The sequence below is a fragment of the Nothobranchius furzeri genome, chromosome 1 (genome assembly GCF_043380555.1).
Source record: "Nothobranchius furzeri strain GRZ-AD chromosome 1, NfurGRZ-RIMD1, whole genome shotgun sequence".
NCBI classification, from domain to species: domain Eukaryota; kingdom Metazoa; phylum Chordata; class Actinopteri; order Cyprinodontiformes; family Nothobranchiidae; genus Nothobranchius; species Nothobranchius furzeri.
In genome coordinates, this window is record NC_091741.1 from 79,643,016 (window position 1) to 79,668,622 (window position 25,607).

The window sequence follows — 25,607 nt, forward strand, 5'->3', positions numbered from 1 at the left end:
ATATGATTATCATTGACACTTTCTTTTGCTCCTCTCTTTTTCTTCTTGACATCTCTTCACTTCCAATCCTTTGTTTGTCCCTTTACTTCTGATTTCCATCATGTACAGCTCCAGCAGATATCAGCCTTGTGTCTAAGTGTGCCCCCTGTTTGGCAGCGCCTTGCCGGAACAATGGCACCTGTGTGTCTAATGATGCTGGGACCTACCACTGCACCTGTCCATATGGGTTCAAGGTGAGACGGCTACAGAGGAAAACACCTCTCACCAAATAAACTGGTACTGTAATTCCACTATTCTTAAGGCGTATCAAGTTGGAGTTTCTTTGAGGAATTAAAAAGAAACTACCTTAAATAACAAAAGAGATTACTTACCGTTTTACTGCTATTTTCTGACCATGTTAGTTATTTTTTAGGTGTTAAAATGATCTTATACTTTAAACTTGAGTGAAAGGAGCATTAACAGACTGACATTATCTTTACTTTACTGTACTTAATGTCAACCTTTCATCGTCATCATCAACATCATGCGTGAAAGGTTGCATCAACAGAGCAACTGTAACAGGCTGGTGGTACTGAAAGCATTGACCAAAAACACTCTTACAGGTTCAATAATGATTTATTTTCTTATGACAGATTTGTTTTTACCTGCTTTCAGGTTGAATTTTGAATATTTAGAAAAGATTTAGACGAAAATGCCATAAAATAGATAATTTTTTCTGATTACCAGAAGGGGGCTGGCTGAGTTGTCATACTTATTGACAATTATTTTATGTTTGTCCACATGTAAACTTTTTTAGTGGCCTTTGTGGTCTCTATCACTGGTTACAGAGTTAATTTGCGGTTGTGAAACACTGAAAACCCATTTTTATAGTTTTTCATGCAGGCTGAACATGAAAATGGTCTCTTATACCTACCTCCCGCATAAGCTTCTGATAGAAAATAGACGGTGAAACTCTAGGATTAGATATATCTGCCAGATCTACGGCACACTGCTCTTAACATTAATCCACTCACCCATCTTGATTCTTGACGGGGAAGGCTGTTGTTGGTTTAACGTGCAGGAAACAGCAGAGAATATATCAGCTAGTAAAAGCTGACTGTTAGTATTAGCAAGTCCACCACACAGCAGAAGGTCCTCCAGACTTGTGTTATTTGTTGAGACAAAACATCAATGTTGCAAGTCAGTGGCAGAGTCACATAGCTGTTATCCAATCTGAGGCAAGATATCCAAATATCAGGAAATAAGACTCAAAACCTGTCATCTGAATCTCAGCTGTGACGTGGGTTACAACTACAGGTCCTTCTCAAAAAATTAGCATATTGTGATAAAGTTCGTTATTGTCTGTAATGTACTGAAAAACATTAGACTTTCATAGATGTTAGATTCATTTCACACAACTGAAGTAGTTCAAGCCTTTTATTGTTGCTAATATTGATGATTTTGGTATACAGCTCATGAAAACCCAAAATTCCTATCTCAAAAATTAGCATGCCATGAAGAGGTTCTCTAAACGAGCTATTAACCTAATCATCTGAATCAACTAATTAACTCTAAACACCTGCAAAAGATTCCTGAGGCTTTTAAAAACTCCCAGCCTGGTTCATTACTCAAAACCACAATCATGGGTAAGACTGCCAACCTGACTGCTGTCCAGAAAGCCATCATTGACACCCTCAAGCAAGAGGGTAAGACACAGAAAGAAATTTCTGAACGAATAGGCTGTTCCCAAAGTGCTGTATCAAGGCACCTCAGTGGTAAGTCTGTGGGAAGGAAAGTGTGGCAGAAAACGCTGCACAACGAGAAGAGGTGACCGGACCCTGAGGAAGATTGTGGTGAAGGACCGTGTCCAGACCTTGGGGAACCTGCGGAAGCAGTGGACTGAGTCTGGGGTAGATGCATCCAGAGCCACAGTGTACAGGCATGTGTAGGAAATGGGCTACAGGTGCCGCATTCCCCACTTTTGAACCAGAAACAGCGGCAGAAGCGCCTGACCTGGGCTACAGAGAAGCAGCACTGGACTGTTGCTCACTGGTCCAAAGTACTTTTTTCGAATGAAAGCAAATTTTGCATGTCATTCGGAAATCAAGGTGCCAGAGTCTGGAGGAAGACTGGGCAGAGGGAAGTGCCAAAATGCCTGAAGTCCAGTGTCAAGTATGTTTATGTTTATTTATTTGGCAGACGCTTTTATCCAAAGCGACTTACAATTTATAACCTACAGGGCATGTTGTGATCTGTGGGGGAAACCGGAGTACTCGGAGAAAACCCACGCATGCATGGGGAGAACACGCATGCATGGGGAGAACACGCAACTCAGGCCGCAGCCGAGCCGAGTTTCGTACCTGCAACCTTCGGGCTGTGAGGCAACTGTGCTAACCACTGTGCCACCATGCAGCCCAAGTACCCACAGTCAGTGATGGTCTGGGGTGCCATGTCAGCTGCTGCTGTTGGTCCACTGTGCTTTATCAAGGGCAGGGTCAATGCAGCTAGCTATCAGGAGATTTTGGAGCACTTCATGCTTCCATCTGCTGAAAAGCTTTATGAGATGAGGATTTCATTTTTCAGCACGACCTGGCACCTGCTCACAGTGCCAAAACCACTGGTAAATGGTGGTTTACTGACCCTGGTATTACTGGGCTCAACTGGCCTGGCAGCTCTCCTGACCTGAACCTCATAGAGAATCTGTGGGATATTGTGAAGAGAAAGTTCAGAGACGCAAGACCCAACACTCTGGATGAGCTTAAGGCCGCTATCGAAGCATCCTGGGCCTCCACAACACCTCAGCAGTGCCACAGGCTGATGGCCTCCATGCTACGCCGCATTGAAGCAGTCATTTCTGCAAAAGGATTCCCGACCAAGTATTGAGAGCATAATTGAACATAATTATTTGAAGGTTGACTTTTTTTGTATTAAAACACTTTTCTTTTATTGGTTGGATGAAAGATGCTAATTTTTTTAGATAGGAATTTTGGGTTTTCATGAGCTGTACGCCAAAATCATCAATATTAGAAACAATAAAAGGCTTGAACTACTTCAGTTGTGTGTAATGAATCTAATATATATGAAAGTCTAATGTTTATTGGTACATTACAGAAAATAACGAACTTTATCACAATATGCAAATTTTTTGAGAAGGACCTGGTTTTGTCTTTCTATTCTCTGCTTTTTACATCTTACCCTCTAACACTGTAAGTGTATGTTAGGCGACGCATTAGTTTATTTCACATTTGTAAAGAGATCGTTAGGTTCAAGGTTCTGAAGGACATGGTGTGTGTACTTGCAGATTTTAAAAGATTCAGCCAGGATCTCAAGAGAACTCACATCTCAAAACCTTCAGATTTTTTTTTGAAGAAGAAAACCTTGGATCTGCTTTTAATCAAACAATCACCAGCCAAGGTCACAGACCGGGAAACAAGAAGTGCTGGTGTGTGTGTGTGTGTGTGTGTGTGTGTGTGTGTGTGTGTGTGTGTGTGTGCGTGCGTGTGTGTGTGTGTGTGCGTGTGTGTTTAGCTTTCAGTGATTGTGTCTACTGGGATGATAATTAAAATGTGTTAGAGGAATCTAATAAGAAGCATCAAACAACAAATAGAGCCAGAAAGAGTGATGAAATTCAGAAAGGAGAAACGGAAATGTAATGTCTGGAAACAAAGAGGGAGATGGAGTGAGATGAAAGTAAAAGCAAAGAATGTATCAGTGTGGAAGGAGGTGTGAAGGGAAAGTTAAATGAGAAGTGATGAGCAACAACAGGAAAAGAGAATAAAAGAGTGTGAAGGAAACAAACTGCTACTTTATAAAAGATAAGTGAACTTAACAATAAAGATGGATGGAAGCTGAAAACAAAAATAATTGTGTCCAATAAACGAGTCTTACATGGGATTAAGGTTGGTTAGGTTAAATTTACAACCTCATCTGAAACATAGATGGAGCCTGAGATGGGAGGTAAAAAGGAAAAGTATACAGACTTGTGTAGTTATTAGTGAAAGTAAGCGATCAAACAAATGTGGCTGGGTGTGTCAAAAAGAGCTGAACTTGTATTAAATGTTTATACATTTATGACCATGTTGAATAAAATCACTCATTCTACCAGCGGTATTCGTGACGTGTTCAGGACCTTCCAGTACAGAGTGCATTATTTTTATATAATCATTTTCTCATAGAATACATTCAATCTGAATATATCTGCAGGCTTTTTTTTTATTCTGGTTTTAGTCTCTTTTGTTTAATGCTTGTGAGTCGAGTGCACCTTCAATGTTGTTCCTGGCAAAAGAGACAATGAAAATAAAGATTTACTTTTAGGGCTCTGTCACTTTAAGGAAACAAGCTGGTTTATTTTATTTATTTTATTAGGCTGAACTTTTTACCACATTTAAAAATGGGAAACATGTCTCAAGTGGAGGTGGTGGTGTTGGTTGTGGTGATGGTACTAGTGCGGGGCAGGGTTTCATGCAAATTTCCATGATTGTGATGTCACAAACAGGAACTTTTTGAAACAGCTCATTTTAGGCTAATAATTCTTAAAACCAAACAATGATGGAGATTGATTGGCAGCCAATTTTACATTTGGCGTGTTTATAGAGGCAGTAGAGACCCACACGGCAGCACAAAGACATTCAAAAAGTAAGATTTGCAAAATAAGCTCCCTTTAACATTTTTAAGATACAGATGAAACTCAAAACTGTATGACGAAAACGTTTTTGAAAAATGACTAAAACAAATTATTACAAATCAAAGAGAGTGCAGTTGTGGTGAGGGATTCAGAAACACAATCATGTGAATAAATCTGCTTTCATTCTGAAGTTTACTGAGGTTTACTCATTTTTAAGTAAAATAATTTATAAGCAATTTTTGGTGAAATTGCTTAACAAAGGAAAAGCAACATAAATGAAAACATATGCCTTTATTTTGTCATTCAGGGTCAGGATTGTGAAATTCCCATCAATGCATGTGTCAGTGCCCCATGTTACAACGGAGGAACCTGCCACATTCAGCCTGGCCAAGAAGACCTCTTCAGGTAAAACACTTTTTTTTCTTTTAAATACAACACAAACATTTGCCAAAAATGTGTGCACATTTCTTGTGCGTAATTATTTTTCTTTAATTTAAAAGCAGTGATGAAAAGATTATTCAGCTTTTAAATTACAAGTAGAAGGCAGAGAGCTGTGAAACAAGACGTCCTTTGGGAAACCAGCTGTTGGGGTAACCCTGATTGCCCTCTCTAGTCTGCTGTCTCTCTTAATTCAAGACCTTTAAAGAACCTCACCCTGTATTTTCATCTAAAGGGAAAATTAACTTTACTCAGCCCCCGAAATATAGATGGTGTGATTAGAGTGGACAGTCATGCTTCACTGAACAATGCATTACCCCGGATAACAACTTACTTTGACCCTATCATTTGTGTTCCTGTCTGTATGAGTGTGTGTGCAGGTATGTGTGTGTGATTCAGGTTACTCATTTTCTCTCGGCTTCGGTTTGCATTTAGATTTTGTTTAACTCTCTCATTTATTTTGAATAAAGCATGATTTGAAGGCATTTGACTAATATTTGAATGTTTTTTTCACACAAACAAGAAAGGTCGCATTTGGAATTATATTTCAGATGAAACGAAGAGTTAAGTTTTCCCTTTTTAGGCTGCTACATTAATTATGATTATTTAAGTGTTGGTATTGATTCAGGTCAGTTTAACCATTCAGGGTCTTGTTGCCCTAAATCAGTAGACAAATTCTTTCATTTCACAGTAGTCCTAGCGCCTTTCGAGGAGTGCTTCTGATTTACATTCACTCCATTTTCCACATCCTCACATGGGAGCTGCCCAACACAATCACAGAGTTTGACTCGTGGCTGCAGGGCAGCTTCACCAGATACACCAGGGGTCATGAGCAGCTCAATAGCAGTGTTAAGCGAGCAGAGACTCATTTACTTTCTGATCCAGCTTCTCTCAGCTTATCCAGGATTTGAAACTAGCTATCTTATACTTTTGGTTTGGAAAAAGTCACAAAATATGGCGGCTAAGATGTAGGCTTTCTGTGAGAGATGTTTGACAAATTAAAATAGGCGATTCTCTCATCAATAAACTTGATTTAAAACCTGGTTTAAGTTGTGTTTTCTTTCAAAGTTAAAATATTCAAAAAATATAAACCACCATTGGACCAAACCATTTATGTTGTTCACTTTTTCTTCATTCAATCATTAAATAACCAAGGATAAAGTCTTGCTCAGTGTTGGGAAACTAGTTCAAAGTTCAGTTCATACAGTTTAAAATGAACTAGTTCACTTTTTAGTTAAAATATTTGAACTAAGTTCACTGTTCTAAAAATGAAATCTAGTTCAGAGTTATTTTTTTCATTTTATATATATATATATATCCATCCATCCATTTTCATCCGCTTATCTGGAGTCTGGTCGCGAGGGCAGTAGCCTAAGGCGAGAGGCCCAGAATTCCCTCTCCCCAGCCACTTGGGCCAGCTCCTCCGGGGGAATCCCAAGGCATTCCCTGGCCAGGTGAGAGACATAGTCCCTCCACCATGTCCTGGGTCTACCTTTAGGTCTCCTCCCGGTTGGACGTGCCCGGAAAACCTCACCAGGGAGGCGTTCAGGAGGTATCCTGGCCAGATGCCCGAGCCACCTCAACTGGCTCCTCTCGATGTGGAGGAGCAGCGGGTCTACTCTGAGCCCCTCCCGAATGACTGAGCTTCTCAACCTATCTCTAAGGGAGAGCCCAGCCCCTCTTCGGAGAAAACTCATTTCGGCTTGTATCCGCGATCTCATTCTTTCGGTCACTACCCAAAGCTCATGACCATAGGTGAGGGTAGGAACTTAGATCGACCGGTAAATCAAGAGCTTTACCTTCTAACTCAGCTCTCTCTTCACCACGACAGACCGGTACAACACCCGCATCACTGCAGATGCAGCACCAATCTGCCTATTGATCTCACGCTCCAGTTTTTCCTCACTCGTGAACAAGGCCCCGAGATACTTAAACTCCCCCACTTGGGGCAGGGCCTCATCCCTGGCCTGGAGAAGGAATTCTATCCTTTTCCGAATCAAGAACATTGTCTCAGATTTAGAGCAGCTGATTCTCATGCCAGCTGCTTCACACTTGGCTGTGAACCGCTCCAGCGAAAGCTGAAGATCACCTTCTGATGAAGCCAACAGGACCACATCATCTGCAAAAAGCAGAGACCTGATCCTCAGGCCACCAAAACGGATGCCCTCCACACCTTGGCTGTGCCTAGAAATCCTGTCCATAAAGGTTATGAACAGAATCGGTGACAAAGGGCAGCCTTGGGGAGTCCAACTCTCACTGGGAATGAGCCCGTCTTACTGCCGGCAATGTGGACCAAGCTCTGACACCGGTCATACAGGTACCTAACAGCCCTTATCAGAGGGCGTGGTACACCATACTCCCGGCATACCCTCCACAGGACCTTCTGAGGGACACGATCAAACGCCTTCTTCAAATCAACAAAACACATGTAGACTGGTTGGGCAAATTCCCACACACCCTCCAGGATCCCCCTAAGGGTATAGAGCTGGTCCAGTGTTCCACGGCCAGGATGAAAACCACATTGTTCCTCCTGAATCTGAGGTTCAACAATCCGTCGGACCCTCCTCTCCAGAACCCCTGAAAAGACCTTACCAGGAAGGCTCAGGAGTGTGATCCCCCTGTAGTTCAAACACACCCTGCGGTCCCCCTTTTTAAATAAGGGGACCACCACCCCGGTCTGCCAGTCCAGTGGGACTGCCCCCGATGTCCACGCGATATTGCAAAGCCTCGTCAGCCAACATCCAGAGCCTTAAGGAACTCCAGGCAGATCTCATCCACCCCTGGAGCCTTGCCACAGAGGAGCTTTTTAATCACCTCAGTGACCTCAGCACCAGAGATCTGAGAGGCCAAACCAAAGTCCCAAGACTCTGCTTCCTCACTGGAAGATGTGTCAGTGGGATTGAGGAGGTCTTCGAAGTATTCTGCTCACCGATCCACAACATCCTGAGTAGAGGTCAGCAGCACACAGTCCCCACTATAGATAGTTTTGGTAGCGCACTTCCCCCCCCCCCCCCCCCCCCCCCCCCCCCCCCCCCCCCCCGAGTTGCCGGATGGTGGACCAAAATCTCCTTGAAGCCGTACGGAAGTCTTGCTCCATGGTCGCACTGAACTCCTCACCAGCCTGGAGGAGTTCGGTGAGACCAAGCCACGTTCTGCTTGGACTGCCGGTACCCATCAGCTGCCTCTGGAGTCCCACAAGCCAAAAAGACCTGATAGGACTCTTTCTTCAGCTTGGCAGCATCCCTTACCGTCGGTGTCCACCAGCAGGTTCGGGGATTGCCACCACGACAGGCACCGATGATCCTGCGACCATAGCTCCAGTCGGCCGCCCCAACAATGGAGGCACGGAACAGGGTCCATTCAGACTCAATTTTCCCCGCCTCCCCCAGAACATTTTGGAAGTTCTGTCGGAGGTGGAAATTGAAGCTCCTTCTGACAGGAGACTCTGCCAGACATTCCCAGCAGACCCTCACAATATGTTTGGGCCTGCCTGGTCTGACCGGCATCCTCCCCCACCATCTGAGCCAACTCACCACCAGGTAGTGGTCAGTTGATAGCTCCGCCCCTCTCCTCACCCGAGTGTCCAAGACATGCAGCCGCAGGTCAGGTGAAACAACAACAAAGTCGATCATCGAGCTGCGGCCTAAGGTATCCTGGTGCCAAGAGCACATATGGACACCTTTTTGTCTGAACATGATGTTCATTATGGACAATCCATGACTGGCACAGAAGTCCAATAACAAAACACCACTCGAATTCAGATCGGGGGGGAGGGCATTCCTCCCAACCACACCTCTCGAGGTCTCACTGTCATTGCCCATGTGACCGTTAAAGTCTCCCAGTAGAACGAGGGAAGGAGCGCTTTCCAGCACCCCCTCCAAGGTCTCCAAAAAAGGTGGGTAGTCTGAACTGTAGTTTGGTGCACAAGCACAGACCGCAGTCAGAACCCGTCCCCCCACATGTAGGCGGAGGGAGGCCACCCTCTCATTCACTGGGGTAAACCCCAACATACAGGCACCAAGATGGGGGCAACTAGTATGCCCACCCTTGCTCGGCACCTCTCAGTGGGAGCAACTCCAGAGTGGTAGAAAGTCCAACCCCTCTCAAGGAAACTGGTTCCAGAGCCAGAGCCATGTGTTGAGGTGAGTCCGACTATATCTAGTCAGAACCTCTCAACCTCACACATCAACTCAGGCTCCTTCCCCACCAGAGAGGTGACATTCCATGTGTCAAGAGCCAGCTTCTGTAGCCAAGGATCTGACCGCCAAGGTCCCCGCCCTCGACTACCACCCGTCACACACTGCACCCAACCCCTTTGGCCCCTCCCACCAGTGGTGAGCCCATGGGAAGGGGTAACCACATTTCCTCTTCGGGCTGTGCCCAGCCAGGCTCCCTGGGTGAAAGCCCAGGCACCAGGTGCTCGCCAACGTGCCCCACCTCCAGGCCTGGCTACAGAGGGGGGCCCCGGTGACCCATGTCTGGACGAGGGAACATGGTTTCCATTTATATAATTTGTCATAAGAGGTCTTCAGGCTGCTATTTGTCTGATCCCTCCCTAGGACCTGTTTGCCATGGGTGACCCTACCAGAGGCAGAAAGCCTCAGACAACTTAGCTCCTAGGATCATTGAGACACTCAAGCCCCTCCACCACGGTAAAGTGGCAACCCAGGAAGAGGTACATATATATATACATATGCGGAGATAGGTACAAGGATGTACCTCAAATTGCAATTCTCAGAATGCAACATATTTAATTACATTTAAATAAAGGAATTTCTCAAATTCTGTGAATTTTCTAACTTGTTTGCACACAAAAAAATGCTTGGGTCATAAAGAACAAAGAACAATAAGCCCCAAATGATTTAGTAAAAAACAAAGCAAATAAATGAATAAATGAATAGTTAAATATGGCTGATGTGATTCTGTGACTAGTGTTTTCAGGTTTGGTTTTCTCCCGGTTCGTTCCAGTTAATTCCATACTCGGAAATGTCATCTTCTGAGAAGAAATAACTAAACTGGAACACCCCCCAAAGTCAGAGAATGTTTTTTTAATTCAACTTTGAGGTGCATTATAGCAGCTCCTTGTAGTAACAATAGTAGCTGTGGTGGAAACGTGTTTAATTTACGAGATTAACTTTTCAGGGTATTTTCAGGGCCTACTTTTATAAACTTTATGGTTAACAGGATGTTTTAGATAGGCTTAGCTCCGTGGAGAACTGAAGTTCGAACGTCAAAAGAACACGTTCATAAAAACGCACTCACTAGTCTATAATGTACTTCAGGCAATATACGAATGAGTTCAGTTCATGTTCACAAAAAATAAAAATAAAAAAACATGAACAAGCGTTCAGTGAATGTGTTCGGGCACAACACTGGTCTTGCTAACAGGAGTTAAAAATAAAAACATTACAATTTAGTCTATTTAATATGCTATATACCATATATATACCAGGTGTGTGTTGCAAGATAATAGAAATTGCTCTTTTCTGAATAACATGGGTTTTCCCCTTTAGTCTGAGGTTTCTGACAAACTGCATCTGTAACTGAAATAATTGTCAGAAGTATCACTCTACCAAATTGAATCTCCCCTTCTACCCTTTTTAACAAGGCCTGTGCCCTTTGGAAAGCTTTGATATGCATCTGGCCTTTTACCATGGCAGCCTGGTAATACTATTACTGGTCTCTTTACCCTTTGCTGGTCTTTTCTTAACAGTAAAACTAACACAGATGCGTCTTATGAGACGGACACAAACCAAGAGGCAGAGAGCCGGCAGGACAGGGGAATCAAGGCCTTTGATGTTTGTACATATCACAGAATCGATTTAGAATTTTAATAAGTGAAATTACTTTGTTTTGCTGAAGAGGCCAATTTGTCAAAGTATGTAATTTAAATGTCAAGATAGACATGTGATAGGTGACCTTTACGTCCATCCGCCTTCATGGTTTCTCATTTGTACATTCTTTTTTTATTGGTATATTGATACTTTTGTATTTGCTACAGATTTTGGAAGAATTATAGGTCCACGGCCGATTTAGTCTTTAATTAGGAAGAACAGGCATTAAGTAATTTGTCTTAGACTGAGGAATGAAGCCTCTTTCACACCGAGTTCAGAACGGAGGTGGTCTGGTTTCTGTACGGCTTCTGTGCTGACTGTTGTTTGCTTTCTGAATTTCTCCAGATATCTGCTCCCACAAGGGCAACAAATGATTAGAAATGTGACCCATGCGTTTAAAAATATACCTGTAATGTTAACTATCATGCAGTGTGAATTGATATCGTTATCATTAATAGAAAAGCTGGCGAAAATAATGCAACACAGGATTTATTTTGAAATAAACAAGATGCATCTCACTGTTCCACGTCTCACTTCCTGTCTAGCACTCCTGTAGTTTGTGTGCTATCTGGGAGACTTGCCTACAGTTGGTTGCATGTTTCTGAGCTCTGTGTATAGTACAATTCTTTGAATGCATGTGGCTTCTGATGTGTTCATGTTGCTAGGGACATTGGTTAAATGGGTTGTATTTGATCCGGTGTGTAAGAAAAAATGAGCATGGGGCTGACCGTGGTACAGGTGCAGATCTGTAATTGTGAAATCTTGATTTAACCAGTACCTGATTTAACTCATTTTGCTGCCTAAATATCTAAATAATCATCTTTAATCAAAATTAAACTGTCATTTATTTAGTGGATAGCCAGTAAAAACCACGTAGCTTTTTTGGGGACTGAAATTGAGAAAACTGTCATGACCACAGGCAAAGAACTTTGTTTCTGTAAGGTGGTGGGGTTTTATTTAAAAGGTCAGAGTAACAATGAGTCAGAATAAATAAAACTGCCCAATAATTTGAAGGAGTAAAGACAAAAAAATAATGTGTTGCAGCGTTGTGGGAGTTTGTGGGAATTTAAGTTTTTATTTCTGTTTGTGATCCATCAGTGTAACTTAACTGAGGGTCAAAGGCTGGAAAGTGAGAGGATATTAGGGCTAGTTAGAAAAGTGGAGGGTGTGGGAGAGATAAGGAAAGGGGGAGGCTTGTGATAATTACCTTTGAGACGTCCCAAGTGGGCAGTCCAATTATTGTCCATTTCTTCCACTGATGGTGGGTGTTTTGTTAGAAATGTACAGTGGAAACTTGGACTTTTTAAAGCAGAAGTTGGAAAAAGAGACTGAACATATAACCAAGCAGTCTAAAGCATGAGACTAAAGTTGATGGGCTTTTTGTTGGTTGTGCTGCAGGGAGAGTTGACTCCTAACAGCAACTTTAGGGTTTCATTTCTGCCATAAAACAAGACATGGTCTCTTTTTTACCCCTAAATATAAATGTGTATTTATGAAGTAACACTGAAATACAACAAATACATTTTCTTTGACTCTGTCTGTTCATCTGTTTAATTTTAGGGCGTGCTGCAAGAGTTTGTCTTTGAATCCCTCTCAATATCAATTTAATACTGAAGGTATTTCTGCTCGTGTGTGTGTGTGTGTGTGTGTGTGTGCGTGCGTGCGTGCGTGCGTGTGTGTGTGTGTGTGCAGCTGTGTGTGTCCGCCTGGCTTTGAAGGTAAACGTTGTGAGATGAATCCAGACGACTGCGAAGACAACGACTGTGAGAACAACTCCACATGTGTTGACGGGATCAACAACTACACCTGCGTCTGTCCACCCAACTACACAGGTCAACACTCTCACACACACACACACACACACACACACACACACACACACACACACACACACACACACACGCACACACACACACACACACACACACACACACACGCAAACACACACACACACACACACACACACATCTATCCTGAAATGTTCCTGAAACCATCAATTTTTACCATGAAAGGCCACAAGTATCACCAAGGCTCCACATCTAAAATCTCCTCTTTTCCACTTTAGTAAATGGTAAGTTGGTAATAGCCCCATCCACAGTGACCTGTAACTGCTTCCTCAGGAGGTTTAAAGAGCAATCACACACCAGAGAAAGAAAAAAGAGCAAAGGAAAATAGCAGTGAAATTGCAAGAAGGAAGTGTGTGCTGGAAGGGAAAAGGAAAGTCGACCGAGCAAAGTGAAGGGCAAGGAAAGAGCTGTTAAAGTCCAAAAGCAGCAGGAGGGAAAAATCGACCAAGGCTGGAGGAGTCCAATAAGTAGAAGCAAAACTGCTGACTGGGGAGTCAAGTTCTCTTTTTGTTTTCCTTTCTGTGCCAGGGTCCTCTGATACACACACTCACACACACACACACACACACACACACACACACACACACACACACACACACACGCATGCACACACATGCACACACACACACACACACACACACACACACGCACACACACACACACACGCACACACACACACACACACACACACGCACACACACACACACACACACACACACACACACACACACACACACACACGCATGCACACACATGCACACACACACACACACACACACACACACGCACACACACACACACACACACACACACACGCACACACACACACACACACACACACTCACACACACACACACACACACACACACACACACGCATGCACACACATGCACACACATGCACACACACACACACACGCACGCACACACACACACACACACACACACACACACACACACACACACACACACACACACACACACACGCACACACACACGAAAACACACTACCTTTTAGTTTGGTTCTGAAGCTCTACTGGTCTCAGTGAACCACAACATAATCATCAGGTGTCACATTAGGAGAACAGCTTTCATGGGTTAGAGTGTTTTCTCCAAACTCAGCATCCAGAACTGTCTTTTCATATTTACACCACAGAGAGGTTAAATCATAAAGACTTTTACATTTCCCATTTTAGATTTCCACAATATGTTCAAAAACAGAAATCTGAAGTTGTTTTTTGTTGCGTTTAGAGGCCTAGTGTGTAATACTGTTACTTATTTACTATCAAATTCTGTGCATCCTGTACAAAAACGTTTCCTCTTTCATTAATATTTCTCACCGACATCTACTCTAAATATTCCTATTAGCTTGAAATTTTACATTTTCAATCAATCAATCAATCAAAGCTTTATTTATAAAGCGCCTTCCGCAACCCTGTCAGGAAGCCCAAAGCGCTGAACATGGTACAGTTGAAGGTAAACATAGTGAATAAATCAAAAATAAAAGCAATTCAAATTACAAAATACAAATTACAAAATAGGTGAAACATTCTGGTACAGGACAAATGTGTAAAACAATGGATTGAGTGATCCAATGAAAACTGAAATAAATTCAACATAAAAGAGGGACAAAATCAAAAGTTCTGGATTCGCCAAGCGGAGGAGGTGGGTTTTTAGGCGACTCTTAAAGACTGGCAGAGATGGGGACTGCCTAACTGAGCGTGGCAACTGGTTCCAGAGTGATGGTGCTAGGACTGAGAAAGCCCGTTCCCCGCGAGTACGACACCGAGAATGAGGGACAGCGAGCAGGCCTTGGTCAGAGGAGCGCAGAGCGCGTGATGGGGAGTGTCTGTTCAGGAGTGTGGCTAGATAGGGGGGACCACCACCCTGGAAGAAATGATGAACAAAGACGAGGAGTCTGAAGTGTGAGCGATAGCAAACCGGAAGCCAGTGCAGAGAGGCCAGAACCGGACTGATGTGGTCCCGTTTCCTGGTCCCAGTCAGGAACCTGGCGGCGCTGTTCTGCACAACCTGTAGGCGACTCAGTGATGACTGACACAACCCTGCATATAGAGAGTTGCAGTAATCAAGCCTAGGAATAACAAAGGCATGCAGTACCCGCTCCAGGTGGGCTCTTGACAGCATAGGCTTGATTTTAGCAAGGCGTCTCAGGTGAAAGAAACTGGACCGGATCACAGAATTGATGTGAGCATCAAATTTAAGTCCAGCATCAAGTTTCACCCCCAAACTGGTAACGACTGATTTACATAAACTGTGGTTGACGCTCCATAGTCATGCACCATCTTGAAATACGGTAGCTGTTTAAGGCCATAAAAGATATAATACTCTCTGTTTCGTTTTTGCGTTTTGACATGATGTAACCTGACAGAATCAGCAGGGGGCAGCAGTGCACCCTGGAAGCATGCAGTCTGCCAAACCAACTATGAAGAAGAGAATATATATGCTCATTCATATACTTACACATACATACTTACACATTGGCTTTTTGAGACCTGTGCACTACCATGTTTATGTTTATGTTTATTCATTTAGCAGACGCTTTCATCCAAAGCGACATACAATTTATAACCTATAGGGCATGTTGTGATCTGTGGGGGAAACCAGAGTACCCGGAGGAAACCCACGCATGCATGGGGAGAACACGCAACTCCGCTTAGAAAGGCCACAGCCGAGCCGAGTTTCGAACCTGCAACCTTCGTGCTGCGAGGCAACAGTGCTAACCACTGTGCCACAAAGCAGCCCCCATGGATGCAGTACCTACCCTGAACTGCATGGCACTAAAGATTCAACATGTTTAACACGCTGGGCCTTTCAAATTTCAGACAGTAGTTCCTGCAGAAGCAATTATTTCAAACTTGGATGTAAGAAGTGCTAGAGACACACAGGGTGGGAGTGAGGCAGCAGGATTAGATTCAAGCAGACAGAACAGTGGAAACACGCTTGACCTTTCAGTCCTTCTTTCCTTCTTATGACTGTGTTTTTACACCCGTGTCAACCCTTGAGCATGTGATTGTGTGTGTGTGTGTGTGTGTGTGTGTGTGTGGGTGTGTGTGTGTGTGTGTGTGTGTGTTTGTGTTTTGTGTGCGTATGCTATTAACAGAAGATACCGGTTTAGCAGCCTACTAAAATGTCTCTCCATCAAAGCTGAGACAAAGCTGATGGTTCCATTTCCTGCTTGTTTGCATAAATGATGACTTAAACAACATTTTTGTCTCTTGTTTATTTTGATCCCCTTAGGGAAGTTTTTTCACTAACTTTGACCCATTCTTACATTTATAAGGAGCAGTGACCTGTAATTTGTATCGAATTTAACTCAAAAACTCAAAAACATGAACTCAAACCAAATACCCAGGTCTACTTTGGTGTTTTAGTGTTTCTACTCTCATCTAAATGCATTAAAAAAGTTTTTCTCTGCAACTTTTCAAACTTCTGCTTTTAGACTTTCAGATTTTTATAAAAATCAGAATTACTACATTTTCCTGTTGTAAACAAAAGCAGAAGTAAACACAAGTTCAACAGTTGAATGTGCCTTGCAGATTTAACTTCATCATTCTGAACTGGCACATTCATTTTTTTCTCTCTTTCTGCTGCCAGGTGACTTGTGTGATGAGGTGATCGACCCTTGTCTTAGTGGCTTTGACCCATGTCAGCACGACTCCAAGTGCGTCCATGTTGGCCGCAATTACAGGTGAGGTCACCTCCCAAAAGGACGGGAGTGCAGAACACAGTGGCAAAGACGGAAGCCACAAGGTCAAAAGGACTAAAGCTGGAATTTTTGTGGCACTAGAGAAATCACTGGTGTTGTTGCTAATCAGTTGTTCCTTCAGTTAAGTCAAGCTAAACACACTTATGGTCAATGAGATTCATTATGCATAGTGAATTTTTTCAGTCAGTATTATTTAATGTAGCTTATGCCAACAAATCTAAACTACAGAAAATGCAGGTAAGTATTGGAAACAGCAATAAAAGTAGTTGCTGTTAGGTTCTTGTTTTTTTTCTCTGTGACGTTTGTCACACAAAGACATGAAACATTTATTTGTGCAACAATAATATTTAATGATTTTCATTTAAGTTAAGAACATTTTAAAATACACTTAAAACTGTTTTGAAGAGACATTAGGGCCCAAGCAACAATCTTTTTGCATGCAAAGCAAAGCCAACACCTCATTGGCCAATGGCGCTTGGTTTAAATCACTTAAACTCAGGGCTTAATTTGAGCCGGATCTTGCCGGAACAAGATCCGGGAACTGTCTTATTTTGAAAGGGCCGTTCCGGCAACTGTCTGCCAGGACCCGGCAACTCATGCGACCAACTTGTGCTATACGCAGGGTTCGAATTATGGGTCAGCTAAAGGGATCCCGGCTCACCCCAAAGGATGACAGGCTCCCCTGGAAGCCCTCAGTTTACACACCCAGGGGGAGCCCGAAAACGATTCTGGTTCTACTTATATTACGTTATCTATGTGGACTCTACGGGGATTATTTAGAGCTGAGAGGCGCAGAGCTCTTACGCGCTCCAGACGGATGCGTCCTGAGCACGGCCACAGTAACATTCTCAAAGTGTCGCCACCTCAAAAACAAAGTTAACACACGATTGTTTATGTCGGCTCATATCCTTTCATGCTTTCTGTCTTTTATTTGTGCCTGATGTGTTTTGCTGCTGCTGCGGAGCGCATCACCTGTTTTGTCCTCCAGTGATTTCACCTTACCGGTGCAGCCGGCGCGCAGTGCGCACTCCGCTATATTTGTGGTCGGTAGATCTTTTAGAACTGCAGTTCAAAGGTAACTCATAAGGTGAAAAAATATGAAGCCAGGTAGCAGTTTTTCTTTAGGATTGAGAGGAGATGCAGGAAGATAATAAACAGACAGGACAGAAAAATTGTCAAATAAAAACAAGCTTGTATTCGTACCTGGTGGTTGCAACAAACAGACTCCATTGAAGGTAATCAGAAATGAGGAACAGAAAATGAAGTTATTCTTTCAATGCTTAGAGCAGCAGGGACTCTGAGAGAATGCAGGCGCATCGGGGAGTTTGCGCCGCTAAGCAGGAGAACAGTAAAGCTGCAAAAACTACCGTTGTTGAAAGAAATGTGTGTTAACTTTGAAAATGTGGGCGCAATTTTTAATTGTCAAAAATGCCAGGAATTCAACCGGAACACCCCCCCCACCCATGTAGCCCTGGACACGTTGTATGAAATGTACTGCTCAGAGAAACCTTACCTGGAATAATATTTCCTCTCTGAACACAGGCTCTAGGAGAAAACAGTCACTTTTGTTATAAACTAAAATATGTAATCACATCTATGTAATGCAATTCCTTGTTTCCTCACTGCAGATGTGAGTGTTTACCAGGATATGTGGGCCAGCACTGTGAGCAGGACTATAATGACTGTTTAGAGAATAAATGTCAGCATGGAGCAGAGTGTGTGGACGCTGTCAATGGCTATACTTGTGTCTGCAAAGAGGGTTTCAGGTGAGAGGCATGGAAACAACTCATACACAAACGTAGTTAAGCTCTGTAGGACCAGATTGGTGGAAAATGCAGATGGTACACCATAATCAGACACTTGACTGTCTCGACCTATTGAGTGTGTGTGTGTGTGTGTGTGTGTGTGTGTGTGTGTGTGTGTGTGTGTGTGTGTGTGTGTGTGTGTGTGTGTGTGTGTGTGTGTGTGTGTGTGTGTGTGTGTGTGTGTGTGTGTGTGTGCAGCAGATGCAGCACCATGTGGTTGATTATAGCAGAGACTGTTCAGAGACTGTTGGAGAGAGTGAAACAAATCCATCACAAGGGACAGAAATGAAAAAAGGAAGCGAGAAAGTCTTGTGTATGCTGGAAACAGATCGGCAGACATGAGGAAGTAGAGTATTGTTGTTAGGGTAACACTTAAAGAGCAAGTCACCCCCTACCAGAGTATTACTCCACTCCTACTTCCTGTTTGAAAAATGCAACAAATGCTGTTGCCTAACATACCGAGAGTTCGGAGTCGCTAACAAATACACACACACACAGGCTTACAACAACATTGTGACATCATATGGTACCAGCTAACCTCTTCGCAAATAGTGATGGCAGATTTAAATTCAAATGCAGTGCAGACTTTTTACCTGACAACGGCACAACACTGACAGTTTTAGGCAGAAAAATTAAATTTTAACTAAAATGCACTAAGTGCAAAACTACTGACTATATGTGTCTGCAGCACGACTAGACACACATTTATATAGTTTATCAGAAAAAAGTTGATTTGGGGGTGACTTGCTCTTTTAAGAAAAGTTTGGAATTTTTCGTTTTATGTCACATTTTTATTATGTCTTATTTGTATTTTGTCGATTTTATTATGTCACACCCATTTAGGATGTTTTTTGTTGTTGTTGCATTAGTGTCAAGTTCCACAATCGAAGATAATGTGGAATTTTGTTATCGTTCTAATTTCTTTTAATTTCCAGAGAGGGAAACAGGTGGGTGCACAGAGGATCCTTGTAAGAAAACTGGTCTTCCCTTTGGACATTTAATTTTTTTCTCTGGACAAACTTCATATGAAATGCAGATCAAGTACTACACAACTGTTAGTAGATAATGGTGGATAAATCACCTAATTACAGCTTCATGAATAACTTATCTTTTCTAATCTACTCACCTCTCAGCGGGCTGTTCTGTGAGAACCCTCCACCAATGATCCTGCTGCAGACCAGCCCATGTGACCAATCAGACTGCCAGAACAGCGCCCAGTGCCTGGTGGTTGCTGGGGAGCCCATCTGTCGCTGCATACCTGGTTTCTATGGCAATAAATGTGACAAAATCTCCACTGTTCACTTCCTGGGTCGCGATGGGTACGTGGAGCTGCCAGGCACCAAACTCCGTACAACAGCTCTTATCTCACTGCAGGTAGGGTTAAACTTTCACTTCAGTTTTTGTGGTTCTGGTTTTCAAACCGTAAAAATCAACTAGGTTATTTATATTAAACAAACCAAACAAAAACAAAAAAGAAAACATTTAAAATTGTACTGCACATAAAAATGAATTAAAGCAAGTGCACCATGTGTGAAAAACAATGTTTCTAAATATTTCAGACGGCATAAAAACAAGCTGAGTCATTCAAATCTTAACTTTTTTTAATTTTTGTGCCAAAACCCTTTGTTTCCACACAGCATTTGTGCCTTCACACGCACACACACACACACACACACACACCAACTGTACCTGACTCAACTCCTAATAGAGACATATTGTCCTTTTTCAAGTAAGACGAGAGAAACAAGAAAGGAGGCAATCTAATAGAAATGTACCACCTGTTTGGTGAGCATGTGTGTTTCTACACTTGCCAGGTGTTTTCAAAGTCAGTGCCAAGTCTGTTGAAACTCTACCAAGCGTCTCTGGCTCAGAGGCAAAGGGGGCAAAAATAAGAAAGACCCCAGCACTTTTTCTTGAACGTCTCTTCCCTTCTGTCTGTCTGCTTCCCAGCTTTTTTTTTTCACCTACTTCTCTGCCTTTCACACTTTCCCTCCACCTCCCTTTTTTATCTCTGTGTCTTTGTTTCATACGCCTCACCCTTTGCTTCCCCTCCTGGCCTGTTGTGCTCTTTATTCAGCAGCTTGTTAGCAGGTGTTGACTTGGCGATGCTCTATTGACGCCAGAGTGCTAAGTACTTGGCCCGATGGCCCCATTTCCACTTGCTAGTTAGTTAGCTCTTTGCAGAGCACCAGAGCTCGTGTGACATGTCAAGTGTCAAGAAACGGAGAATGATTCATGTTTTGACAAGTGTAATTTTAACTTTAAAGTTTTTCATGATTATTTTGTGGTAGATCCATGGATTGATTAATTTAAAAGGAAACTAGGAAGCATCTTTATTGAGATATCTGTACATAAAGTGATCAACCACAACATTAAAACCCATTGGAGGAAAATGCATGCAGCTGAAACATATATAGCACACTATATTATGTCAGTGATTTATTTTAAACAGAGAGACCATCCAAGGGCTCAGGAACCCTTTGCAGGTGTTCTGGTTTAATTAGCTGATTAAAGTGTGACACTTTGAGTCTAGATTATTGAACCTTTTCACAATGTTCTAATTATCTGAGATTTGACATGAGGGGTTTTCATAAGCTGTAAGCCATAATCATCGCAATTATAACAAATAAGCCTCTTTTAGAAAATAATGCTGCCAATTTGCTGCAATGCTGAAGCAGAGACCAGGGAGCCTTAGGTCATTAATAAGTGGTCAGACCATGGCAGTAATGTGGGGCAACCGTGTCCATTTTACAAATAATTACATGATGGCGGTATGGGGGGGAGGGGGGGGGGTCTCTGCGCCACCGCAGACTTCTGTTCTGATCAAAGCTGTGCTCATTAAGTTATTCTGACAAGCCACACCTAAAGGTGTTTGTCCTCCACAGGCCCTGTGCAGTCTCTGGTGATCTGACCTCCACCTTTAAAGGGGAGAAGCTCCTGGAGCTCTGCTTTGCTCCATTTTATCATCTCAGCTGATTCTGTTTACAAAAGGAAAACTTACGGCCCGTGTTCATTTTCATTTTCAATATAGTTGCCGGCCAGAGCTCGGCAGTAACTCCCCACGTGATCATGACGCCTCCCTCTGTTGCGCCAAGGCGTAAAATGCTATCACAAGTCAGGCGTTATGATAATAATACTACCAAGCTTGGCGGCACGAATGCTACAAAATTCCAGCAATGCAATGGCACGTTCATAAGACACACCATGGTGGCAGGGTTACGCTGATTTACCGGCATGGTGTGTCTTCTAAAAAGGGCTATAAAGACTTTGTATATATGGCTTTGCATGTAATGAGTCTCATGTATTAGTTTCACTTTGAATTACTGAAATAAAAAAAACTTTTGTACCATATTAGCAATAATGTGGATCTTCTATAACAAATCACTTTTACTGACACCTCTGCCCTTTACACGTAGTTAAAGAGCAAGTAACCCCAAATCAACATTTTTTTCTGATAAACTATGCATGTCTAATCATGCTGCAGACGCATGTAGTCGATAGTTTTTCACTTTAGTGCATTTTAGTTAAAATGTAAGTTTTCTGTCTAAAACTGTCAGTGTTGTGCCGTTGTCAGGTAAAAACTCTGCACTGCAGTTGAATTTAAATCTGCTATCGCTATTGGTTAAGAGGTACCCTAGAATGTTAGCTGGTATGCTATGATGTCACAATGTCGTTGTGAGCTTGTGTGTGTGTGTATTTGTTAGCGGCTCCGCTCTCTCGGTCTGCTAGGCAACAGCATTTGTTGCATTTTTCAAACAGGAAGTGGGAGTGGAGTAATTCTCTGGTAGAGGGTGACTTGCTCTTTAAAGTGCAAACTTAAACTATTCTTTAAACATCTTTGGTGTGTTCTTGCTGTGTTGCAATTCTAATTCCATCTTTTAGTTCTTTTTAAAACGCAGAGAGGTTTTATTTACCTGCAACGTTTCGTTTGCGGCTGCAAACTTCGTCAGGTAAATAAAACCTTTCTGTGTTTTAAAAAGAACTAAAAGATTCTTGTTTGGTCGCGAGCAAACCAAACAATTTGGCAGTTTACAAATATCAGTGTTGCAAATTCAGCTGAGAGACACCAGAGTCGTTGCTTAAAGTGGTTTGTTTTGCTGTACTTTTACAGATTCATGTTAAGTATAAGTCTGCTTCCCCCTAAAACATAAATATTATCCTCCATGTTCTGGCTACATATCTTACAAACAGAAACTACTGTTGCACCGTGAACAGGAAGTGGCTGTGGTGTTACAACAGCACTCCCTGATGACAACAGACTGCCCACCAAAACAAGGTTATCTCACACTTTCCAAAAAACTGCTAAGAACCACTCATATAAAGAGGAGCCAATTGTGGAGGCTGGCCCTCCAGACTTCAGAAATCCCAATCCAATTGAGTATCCACAGAATGCACTGGGAAAAGTCCGGTCCACATGTTTTTCACTGGGGCCAAAGGATCTGCTGTGCCAAAGAAAATCTATAGACAAGGCAAGATGTCTCATGTCCAACCTGTAAAAGGTCCAAGCAGTTTTAACATAATGAGTGCCTAGGTGGCAATTAACAGGTGGTTTCAGTGCTGTGACTAATTGCACATGCACAACATATCCTGTCTGAGCTACAAGTACAACTTAATTTTAACTCAGGCGACTTTCCTACATCTAAAACACTCGAGGCAGAAACTGTGTTTTAGTTCTAGTTTATTAATCGATCATCAGTTCACAACAAATGTTGTTTCAACGCTCTGTAATTGAAGCAACAAGTCCAATTCTCATCACATTGTATTGAAATGACAACGAAACACTTTCATTGTATTGACAAAACAAGCATGGCTTCTAATAATGTGCAAGAAGTAAGTGGTATTATTGTTCTTTTTAGAGCTATGGTAAATGTTCCAATGATATTTACTTTATTTGCATGCTGATTATGAACCAGATTGTATTTTCAGAGAATAAAGCAAGCAACTCTACTAATATGCCCACCTAGTAGTAGTAATGTTACGTTTTGACCTTCTTCTTCAGGGAGGGGAAAACAGGAAGGCAAGAAGGAACTTGTGTAAAGTAAATGATTTATTACAACATTAGAAAATAACACAAAATCACTGGCTGGGAATCCTAACAGCATTAAAACTAACACAGCCGAGCAAACTCTACTTCTAGAGAGTACAAAATAAATGAAGAGGCTAAGGCTCAGTTCCTTTAACTGGCTGCAACAAAATAAATAAATAAACTATAACTAAGAGGAACAGACCTAAGTGTCCAACAGGATGTTACAAAAGTAAGGGGGGTGTTATAGGGGTCGTAACAAGTAATAGTAAAATGTTTTTGCTTTATCTTCTTCTTGTAGGTGGCTACAGAAAAGGACAATGGCATTTTATTGTACAAGGAGGACCATGACCCCCTAGCGCTGGAGCTTTACCAAGGACACATACGGCTTATTTATGACATCGCCAACTACCCACCGACCACAGTGTACAGGTGAAACACACATAATGAGGTCATATAATTCACACATTTGTATCAGCGTTGGCGGCTCTGTGTGACTCATGTTTGATTAAAACTTAAACAAATATAACATTTAAATGTAAACAAACTCAAACATAAGTTACTCAAAAATGTTTGAATATCTGAAATTTTAGGGAGATGATGATGGTGATGATGATGATGGTGATGATGATGATGATGATGACGATGATGATGATGATGATGATGATGATGATGATGACGAAGTTTTCTGCACCTTGGAAATTAGAAATAACAAATGCAAACCGACCACGGAAATGTGTTTTCACACATTTATTAACATGTTTAAAGTTCACAAAGCACATTTATAGACTCACTGCACCTCAAAATACATTCTTTAATTGAGCCATCATGCTGTGGAACATTTATTGTGTTGCAGAAGTTCAAAATAAGAGCAAAAACAAAGTAAAAAAATAAATACACACATAGCAGAAATTCCCAAGTCTTTAAGCATCCAAGGACATCTCAGCAGGGGCTAATGTTGGCCACACAAGTCCATTGTTTATTTTTTCTTTCTCTCTCTCCCTCTCTCTCAAATACACAGATTCCTATCGAAGCTGGTTCCTTTATAAACAAGCATGAACTCAGAAAAATTCCTCTCCAGTACTGGCAAGACATTCACATCCCTGAGTGAAAACACTAAAGTCACTTTGAGTTAAACTTCAAACACTGGATATAAAAGCCTACATTCAGCCTGTTATTTAGCGTAAGCCCTGAGATGCTGTAGTGTAAACGGTATTCACAGTTTCATGGAACTGAGTTTGCTATGATGAGAAATAAAAACTGTCTTGGTATTCCAAGAAATAACTCACGGAAGAAGTAATCACGTGTTAGCTATAAAATGAATTATTCCTGTTAAGAATATGTAAATCTAACACTTAAATCAACTTATTGAATGACATTTAGAAACATTTGACAGTAACAATCTTTTTAGCTGAGTTGATATAATGGTCCCGGATTAACTTCTTTACTTTTGGTCCTCTAGATTAGTTCAGGTACTTTTGAGGTATTATCTGATCCGTCACAGAGAACATTTTAGTCCCTATAATGTCTCACAGCATGTGAAAAACAATTATGGCCAGGTGAACATAAAGATGAAGTCATTATGCCATTATTATTATTGCATTATTACCTTTAAATTTTTGATAACTTGTATTGCTGTTTTATTCAGTAAAACTGATACAAGAAAATCAATGTTCATGAAAAGTTAAAAATGTCAAACTTGAAATTGCATCCATTGCTCAGTGGTTTATTGAGTTTTGACACTTCATTGTAAAGTTCATTGTATCATAGAAGTGGTCGATCATTAATGACCATGCATAATTTACACAGGCAGCAGACACTTGTGTGGGAGAGAATTTGTTACATTTGCTGCTGGATAAACAGATAAGTTACACTTCTGTCAACACATGTGATGCACATGTGCAGTCTGGTCTGTCTGTCAGCCCAAGAATATTATTGAAGCTGTAGAGGGAATTTTGCTGCCAGTTTCTTTTCCGTGCCGTGTGTTTTACATGGAGTCAGTATTCTTCTGGGTTTTAGGCGGATTTACAGGAGCTCCTGAGAGGAGGATGGCTGAAAGGTGTTTGTTATTATTTTATATTTTTTTCCATGTCTGCAGCTGTATGGCCAAGGTTTAGAACTGGTTTGCTGGGTTTGTTGCAGCATTAATGTTGACTGGGTGCTGGAACTGAGTGAACAGTTTGTTTTCTGCCACCTCTGGTTAAAAATGCTCAGGTTTAGATCAGTTGCAGGGCTGTGAAGCAGTGAAACCCCCAGAAAAAAAGACAAGCAGATGCATGCTTTGATGTTATCTGGGTATAGACTTGTTGTTATTATAAAAACAATTTGCCA

The 25,607-nt window shown here is 42.0% G+C and overlaps 1 protein-coding gene across 2 annotated transcripts in view; it reads left to right on the forward strand.

Annotated features, from left to right (window-relative positions):
• Positions 1 to 25,607, forward strand: part of slit3 (slit homolog 3 (Drosophila)) — a 332,135-nt gene that overhangs the window by 294,421 nt on the left and 12,107 nt on the right. For both annotated transcript variants that reach the window (XM_015950185.3, XM_054739263.2), the window contains 7 exons: positions 109 to 233; positions 4,911 to 5,008; positions 12,568 to 12,707; positions 16,337 to 16,430; positions 18,077 to 18,214; positions 19,387 to 19,627; positions 23,578 to 23,708. In XM_015950185.3, coding sequence (XP_015805671.1) covers positions 109 to 233; positions 4,911 to 5,008; positions 12,568 to 12,707; positions 16,337 to 16,430; positions 18,077 to 18,214; positions 19,387 to 19,627; positions 23,578 to 23,708 — 967 coding nt within the window. The remainder of the gene's footprint in view (positions 1 to 108; positions 234 to 4,910; positions 5,009 to 12,567; positions 12,708 to 16,336; positions 16,431 to 18,076; positions 18,215 to 19,386; positions 19,628 to 23,577; positions 23,709 to 25,607) is intronic.